Source organism: Cannabis sativa, unplaced genomic scaffold, assembly GCF_029168945.1.
Source record: "Cannabis sativa cultivar Pink pepper isolate KNU-18-1 unplaced genomic scaffold, ASM2916894v1 Contig1, whole genome shotgun sequence".
Lineage (NCBI taxonomy): Eukaryota > Viridiplantae > Streptophyta > Magnoliopsida > Rosales > Cannabaceae > Cannabis > Cannabis sativa.
In genome coordinates this window covers 2,018,747-2,027,320 of record NW_026870037.1, presented here as the reverse complement: position 1 = coordinate 2,027,320, position 8,574 = coordinate 2,018,747, and the positions used below count along the sequence as shown (strand labels likewise).

At 32.1% G+C, this 8,574-nt stretch overlaps 1 protein-coding gene across 1 annotated transcript; it reads right to left on the bottom strand.

Annotated features, from left to right (window-relative positions):
- Positions 1–1,033: 1,033 nt before the first annotated feature.
- LOC115721100 (early nodulin-like protein 18) lies at positions 1,034–3,475 on the bottom strand. The gene is made up of 2 exons (XM_030650347.2): positions 3,076–3,475; positions 1,034–1,709 (listed from the first exon to the last, which is right to left on the bottom strand). The coding sequence occupies exons 1-2, from the start codon at positions 3,296–3,298 to the stop codon at positions 1,222–1,224; spliced, it is 711 nt and encodes a 236-aa protein (XP_030506207.2). The 5' UTR covers positions 3,299–3,475; the 3' UTR covers positions 1,034–1,221.
- Between the last annotated feature and the right edge of the window lie 5,099 nt (positions 3,476–8,574).

The window sequence follows — 8,574 nt, the reverse complement described above, 5'->3', positions numbered from 1 at the left end:
TTGCCTTAGTCTGCTACTCGAACCCGTATCCATAAACCACCACCGTAGCCAACACACAAACAACCTCTAGAACGACTTTCCACTTCATATTACGTAGGCCTGGTGCTTGGTACCTTAATTTTTAACTCAAAAAATAAATTAAAACTACTATTTAAGTGTTAAATTAAACCAACTCATAGTCATTAATATTTGTGATATACGTTAGTTTTTGGAAAGAAAATATAAATCCATTAAACCCAAAATTAATTATGATTTCTATATTTGCTTTCAAAAAAATAAAAAAAAACTTATGTTTATGACAAAACTAATTTTTTTAATGATAAAAAAAAGAGTTAAAAATGTCTGAACTATCGAGATTGTTAGATTTAAGGATTTTTGTCTAATTGTATTCAATTTTACTATTTTTTATGTAGATTTTGATATCTACCAAATTATATCACTCGAACTTTCACATATATTAAATTATGCCTCCTAAACTTTCATCTATAATAGACTTTTTTTTTTACCAAAATTAGACAAAAATCGTTAAATTCAACAATCTCAATAGTTCAAAGACATTTTTAAATTAGGGCCATAATTTATTAGTACATGTAAAAGTTGAGAGGGCAAAATTAGCCTAAAAAAATTGGCACAAAAACAACATGGCATAAATAACATTAGAGAAATTTACATGGTATACTAACTTTTGCTATTTTTTTACAAAAATACTGCCAAGTAGTATTTTTTTACTTTTTTACTGTATTTTTTTTTATAAATTTCATACTGCAGTATACTGTGTAAAGTTTTCACTGGTATTCTACTAGTATTTTATTGGTGTTATATTATTGTTATATTGTTGTTTTGAGTTGTTCTGCTTTATGTTTTACTGGTGTTTTATAAAAACACAGTATTTTTGAAAAGATTTCCGTGTGACAGTATTTTTGTAAAAATTAACTCAAATTCTAGTATTTTTGTAAGTTTCCCTAACATTATTCCAGGTGTTAAAAATGGGTATGTATCAAGTACATATAGCACAACCACAACGCAATATCTATACTGTGAGTAGTGATGGTTCTTTTTTTTTAGATACTAGAGAATTTATTGTACACACTGGCAGCACAAAATTAATCGTAATTATTCCCGTAAGAAAAATCTAATCTCCAATCACACCTTCTCTTCTCTATTATATATGTAAATTATATCTTAAAAAAATAAATAAATAATTTAAAATCAGAATTCAAACTAAAAGAGCCAAACAAGTCCTAAACCAACGACCAAGAATTTAGACAACAACGACGCCGATGCAGACGAATCCGAGTCCCGTTCTGTATCATCGGAAGCGACCTGTTTCGGATGATCGAAATTTGCAGGAACATTGGTATCCGGAGCCGAATCGCCTTCGTCTTCTCCGGACTGAGGACTGACGGGACCAGGGGAATTTTCGGTGGGTTCTTGGAGACTCTTGGGAAGGCCTTTGCCGTGAGCTACAGAGATTTGGAATCTCTGACCGTCGAAGCACTGATCACCGTCGTAGTCGCCGGAGAAGAAGAACGTTTTGCCTTCTTTTAAGAGTGGCACCGGTACTGTGATCGGTCTGGTGGCGGTGTTTGAAGGATCCGCCGTGGACCACTGGGTGGTGTCTTTGTCTGAAGCATCGTCGTAATCGCAGAGTTTGTATGTCGTTTCGTTAAAGGTTTGGACCACTGTGTGGTTGGTGTTTGTGTTGAAAACTGCATTTTTCAGTTAAAACAACAAAATTATTAAAAGTAATAATAAACTAGTTAGCTACATGCATTAATATCGTAATTTTTTTTGAATAGGTTAATTAGAATTTTTGTCTTCCAATTTTGAGAACTTTTAGTCGTTAAAAATGTTCCTGAAAGTTTAGAAGACATAATTTAACATGTGAGCATAGTTTAGAAATCAAATAGTTTAGTACATAAATAATTAGTCATCTCAATAGTTCTAAAAAAATTTTGAAAGGTCAAAAAAAAAAAAATTTAAGGAACATCATTTTAAGGAAAAAAATATCCTAATTACCCTTTTGAATAATATTAATTACTGTCTACCTAAAGCAGAACAATGAGTTTACAGACTCACAAAGCTTAAAGTTATTACTAATTATATTAGAAGATGGTGTTTTATTAATTTATATTAAACGCCACCAATGCAACTATACCAACTCAATGGTTTATTAATAAGGATTTTCTCCTAATTATGATATTAAAGAACTCTTTTATTATTATGTTTGTCTATATATATATATATTTCGAGAATAACATTTGTTTTTTAAGCTAGTAAAGAACAATAAAAAATGTTAATAAGTAATGCCAAGAAAGATAAGTATATACCAATGACAGAACCGACCATTTTGTTTTCTTGTTGGTTTTTGATAAGGAAAGTCTATTATCGTCTTATCGACCGACCGAGACTATAATAAGAAGAAGTAGTAATATTCTAAGAGAGAATGTATGGATAAAAAAAAAAGTACATTAGTTGTGTGATGACTCGTACACAAGTTTTCAATGTATAAGGCTAAGCTACCACGTGAAACACAGCTGGGGCTACATGGGATTTCCAAATTCTTATGGGTAACACTAACATGTGCCATTCCCCTTTCGTAAAGGTGCATGTGTCATTATATGAGTGCATATTTCTCTTATCTCTACACTTTTTTTTTAATTATTATTAATATTAATTTCTTTCCACTTAGATTGAGGCAATCGTGGAAAAAAGCATTCCATGTTACTTGAAAGTACGGAAAATAGAAACATACCATGTTCCATGTATTTCCAGATAAACATGGAAAACTAAAAACAAACCCAAAAGAGTAAAAACGGCAATTTGTGAGCGGAAAGAAGAAAAAAAAAGTAAGGATAAAACAATGTAAAGAATTTGCTAAAGACCACAGGCTCAAAATTTGTTGTATGAAAAGTAATTTGGCCAGAAACAGAGTCATCGAGCAATTGAATTGATACAATTAATTAACAAATTTCTATATCGAATGAAAACATTAAGCAAGATTGAAAAGACTTTCAACAATATCAAACTTAGAAGTGTAATTGAAATTGATATTTATGTATGATGAGTACTTACTGAGAAAATCTCCCAAGCTAAAGTTGTTGCTATCAGCCCATTTTTGGTAATCAACAGTAGGCTTTTCTGATTTGTCATACCAACCGAGGGAGTCTCCAACTGTGTAATTCTTGTAAGCTTCTACAGATCTTGACGAAAGAGGCAAAACTATAAAACAGAAGAAGAAGAAGAAGATGGGCAAGGATTGAAGCCCAAAAACGTCTCTTTTGGTGATCACTTCCATTTCTTTTGGGGCTTGTAAAAACGTTGGCTTGATATTTATTTTTGTAATGATGCTTTTGATTTTTTTATAACATATAAATAGAGTTCTGTGGCTCACAATTTCAGAGATGATAGTGAATTTTATTTATTTATTTAAAGTTATATAACTTAGTCACTGAGTTGTATTAAGGACTGAACTGTCATGTTGTTGGGCTAGTTACTTCACACTTGATATTTGTATCTTTATCTTTCTCTGTGGAATTACCAAAATGGTCTTTCTTAGTTGTCGGTCTAATAATATAACTTCCTATTTTATTTTAATGTTTGGTATAGGATAGAATAGAATGAAGAACTTTTTCGTGAGTATTATTGGTGTTTAATATTTTTCGACATGTTAATTTACGATTGATTAGTGATATTTTTTAAAAATTATTATTTTAAATTATATGAGACGACCGATAACAATATTAATACATAAAAAATTATTAAGTATTTTAATATTTCTCTAGAATAAAATAGAAGAGGGGAGAAGCTTTTTCTATTTTTCTTCCTTTCCAAAAATATGTTAATATCCAAAACAAAATAATTAATTAAGCTGGGCAATAGGCAATCGAAAAAGTAGACTTGTAACCTAATTTATATATTTTTTTCTCCTAAAAAAAATTATATTTACATTAATGTATAATTTTTTCTTTGTAATTATTTGTGTATGATTGAGGAATATCTCATGCCAGAAGATATATTATTCAATTTTTTTTTTCTAGCTGACATTAATTTCCCTAAATAATAATAATAATAAAAATAATAATAATAATAATAATAATAATAATAATAATAATAATAATAATAATAATAAAAGAATGCTTGTTTCTTCGGCTACCTTTAATCCTTTGGCTCTTTTACATGTTTCACTATTCTCTTCAATCTGGATAAAGTGATATACGAAATATATTTTTTTCTTTTTTTTTTTTTCAGCAGATATTGTTAGAATTAATATTGTGGACTAATATAATCATAAGCTTAATACTATAAACACAATCATTAACTATGTGCCCAATATTTGTTCATAACTATAATGGGATGGTTGATAAATTAATTATGTATTAGAGGCACATGAGAGCACCCTTTATATTATAATTGGCCCATTAAATTATAGTATACCATAAAAGGACCACTTAAGCCCTATTAGTGAGTAACCCCTTAGGGTTATAAGGGTATGATGTTAGAAATAATTGGGGTCACAATTGTATATATAAAATGTGTGTTGGGTCATCAAATAAATAAGTCAAATTTATGTGGTCTATTTTGGAATAAAATTTATGACTTAAGGGCATGATTGTCATGTTTTTAATATGTGGATACCAATTAGACAATTTCTATATTGATGAGGGGCCAAATAGAAATAGTCAAAAATATTGCCAATAGGTTTGTCTGTTGGTAACATAACGGGTAATGGTCCCCATTTTGCATCGTATCAGTATTTTTCCAGAGTTCTTGAATCCCCATCATCAAGAAAATAAGGTTTCAAAGGTTTTGATGCAAAATTAGAAGATCATACCAATCAAAGATCGATTCTATGGACTCCGGTACGCTTCCGCTATTCCTTGATTTTATTGTTTGATTCTCTTGAATTAATTAGGACTATGTACAGATTTACAGTATTCTAACATGTGGTATCAAGAGCATACCTAAATTAGTTCTTGAGAATATATGGTAGTATTGATCTTTTATTAAATTTTGTTTGCATTTGGAATATTCTGTTTGTTAAGTATTCATGCCAAATATATATATATATATATATATATATATATGTATTTGCTTTAGTTTAGTTGTAATCGTTTGATTACTCTGTATATGTATGTGTGTACCGTTAAGAATTTTTTGTTTTTTTTCAATCGTTAGTTGCAGGATATATATATATATAAAAACTTTACGATTGAAATATTGGATTATGCGAGAATACACATACTTAAATATGTGCATATATGTTATGCGATTAAGTTTTGATTATATATGTTTTTCAGTTTTCTGCGATTCAACATATATATATGAACCTGTTGTTTATAAAAAAAAATATATATAAACTTTGTTATGCGAGATGGGAGAATGTGCATTCTGTTATGTTATTATTATTATTTTAAAATATATAATAATTTTAAAATAATAATAATAATTCAGTAACAATTAATTCAAATTTTGGTTTGGAATTAATTAAGGATATTTAATATTTTAGTTGAATTAATTGAAACAAAATATCACCAAAGTGATCCCTTTTGTGTAGATTAATTTAATAAAAATATTAAAATAATTGGGTGTATGTAATTAATAAATTTATTAACTAACCCAAAGGTGAGTTAATATTTAGATGAATTTCATGCATGTTCGTGGTGATAAATGTGTGACAATTATAAGGTATTTTGTGTGAACAATGTGTTAGTCCAAAGATTGCATATTGTTTGACATAATTTATTGTCAATGTTGATCACTACAACAAGAGTACCGCTTACAATTAATATTACTGTCCAAAGACTTAATATTAATGTTGTGTTTGGTATCTTGAGATGGGATTAACCATTATTTGAATTTATTGTTTTATTTGGATTCTTATATGAGCATGTTATTTATGTAATTGTATTGTTCTTTTCAGCTGTTGCTAGTGTATCTGCTAATCTTAATTCGGTACCGGTCCTTAATGGTAATAACTTTAAGGACTGGAAGGAGAACATTTTTATTGTTCTTGGCTGCATGGATCTTGACCTTGCATTAAGGATGGATCGTCCTGCTTCTCTTACGGATACTAGTACCTCCGAGCAAAGGAGGATTTATGAGAAGTGGGACCGTTCAAACCGCATGAGTCTTATGATCATTAAGCGCGGCATACCTGAGGCTTTTAGGGGTGCGGTGTCCGAGGAGGTCACCGATGCCACAACTTTCCTTGCTGAAATTGAGAAGCGCTTTGCAAAAAGCGATAAGGCGGAAACAAGTACTCTTTTAAAGAAACTTATTTCCATGAAGTTTAAGGGCAAGGAAAATATAAGGGAGTACATTATGGAAATGTCTCACCTTGCTTCAAAGTTGAAGGCACTAAAGCTTGAGCTTTCGGATGACTTGCTTGTGCATTTAGTGCTTATCTCTCTTCCTCCACAATTCAGTCAATTTAAGGTCAGTTACAGCGCAAAGGGAGAAGTGGACTCTTAATGAGCTCATTTCATTTTGTGTTCAAGAGGAAGAAAGATTGAAGCAAGAAAAGACTGAAAGTGCTCATTTGGCAAGCACCTCTAAAGATAAGGGCAAGAAAAGAAAGAATGAGGCTGCTAAGGATAAAGGTCCTGCACATAAGAAACAAACTCAAACCAACAGTGATGATGGTTGTTTCTTTTGCAACATGAAAGGACACATGAAGAAGGAATGTGCTAAGTATATTGCATGGCGAGCAAAGAAAGGTACATTTCTTACTTTGGTACGTTACGAGGTAAATTTAGCTTCGGTACCAAGAAACACTTGGTGGTTAGATTACGGTGCTACTACTAACATCGGTGTTTCTATGCGGGGTTGCACGAGTTACCGAAAGCCAAATGATGCTGAAAGAAGCATTTATGTGGGAGATGGCAAGTCGGTAAATGTGGAAGCAATAGGGCATTTTAGGTTGTTATTAAGTACTGGTTACTATTTGGATTTGATAGATACTTTTGTTGTACCGTCATTTAGACGGAATTTGGTTTCTGTTTCTTGTTTGGACAAATTAGGTTATTGTTGTTCATTTGGAAACAATTGTTTTAGTTTATCTATTAATTCAAATACTGTTGGAACTGGTTCTCTTATGGTTTATGACAACTTATATTTGCTTGACACCGTTGCTTCTTATAATGAAACCTTGAATGTTGAATCACGTGGTACTAAGCGTAAAATGGATTATGAAAAATCAAGTTCCTTATGGCACAAACGGTTAGGTCACATCTCTAGAAATAGAGTTGAGCGACTTGTATCTGATGGAATTTTAGATTCAATTGATTTTTCAGACTTTGATGTTTGTATTGAATGCATCAAAGGCAAACAGACCAAAACAAAGAAATTGGGTGCGAAAAGAGCTACCGATGTCTTAGAGTTGATACATACAGATATTTGTGGGCCATTTCCTACACCTTCGTGGAATGGTCAACGATATTTTGTATCATTCATAGATGATTACTCAAGATATGCGTACCTATTTCTACTTCATGAAAAGTCTCAAGTGTTGGACGTGTTCAAATCTTTTAAGGCTGAAGTTGAGAATCAACTTAGCAAAAGAATAAAGCAAGTCAGATACGGCCAGAGTGGTGGTGAGTACTATGGCAGATATGACGGCTCAGGTGAACAACGTCCAGGACCTTTTGCTAGATATCTAGAGGAGTGTGGAATTGTCCCACAGTACACTATGCCAGGATCTCCTAGCATGAATGGTGTTGCTGAAAGACGAAACCGTACTCTTAAAGATATGGTAAGGAGTATGATCAGTCATTCAACCTTACCGGAATCACTGCGGGAGAGGCACTTAAGACGGCGGCCTACATTTTGAATAGGGTACCAACTAAAGCGGTACAAGAACACCTTATGAGCTTTGGACGGGCGAAAGCCTAGTCTTAAGCAACTTTCATGTTTGGGGATGTCAGTGAGGCTAGGCCTTATAGGCCAAATGAAAAGAAGAGTTTGGAACCCAAAGCGTGAGCGGCTACTTTATTGGATATTCTGAACGATCTAGGGGTTTCAAGTTTTATGATCCCAAAGTAAAGAATATATTTGAAACGGGAACTGCAAAGTTCTTTGAGGATATTGAGTTTGGGGGGAGAAATACGGTTAAAGACTTTGTTTTTGAGGAGGATTTAGAATCACCCACTTCTCTTGAAGATGAGTTGATTCCTATTCCAATAGTTGCTTTTGACAATGTTCAGGATTCTAATCCTAATATTGATCAAGTTTTAGATCAAGAGTAACCAAACATAGTCAATCAAACCCCAGAGGTACAAACTCAACAACCTCAAGAACAAGTGCCTTTGCGACGATCCACTAGAGAAAGAAGAAATGCTTTTAATCCAGATGAATACATAGTGTATCTTCAAGAACATGAGGATGGCATTGGAATGGTGGAAGATGATCCAATCAACTTTCATCAGGCCATGAAAAGTTCTAACTCTCATAAGTGGAATGATGCCATGAATGAAGAGAATAAGTCTATGCAAGACAATAAAGTTTGGGAAGTTGTCCCATTACCAGAAGGTGTAAAACCAATTGGTTGTAAATGGATATTTAAAACCAAGAGGG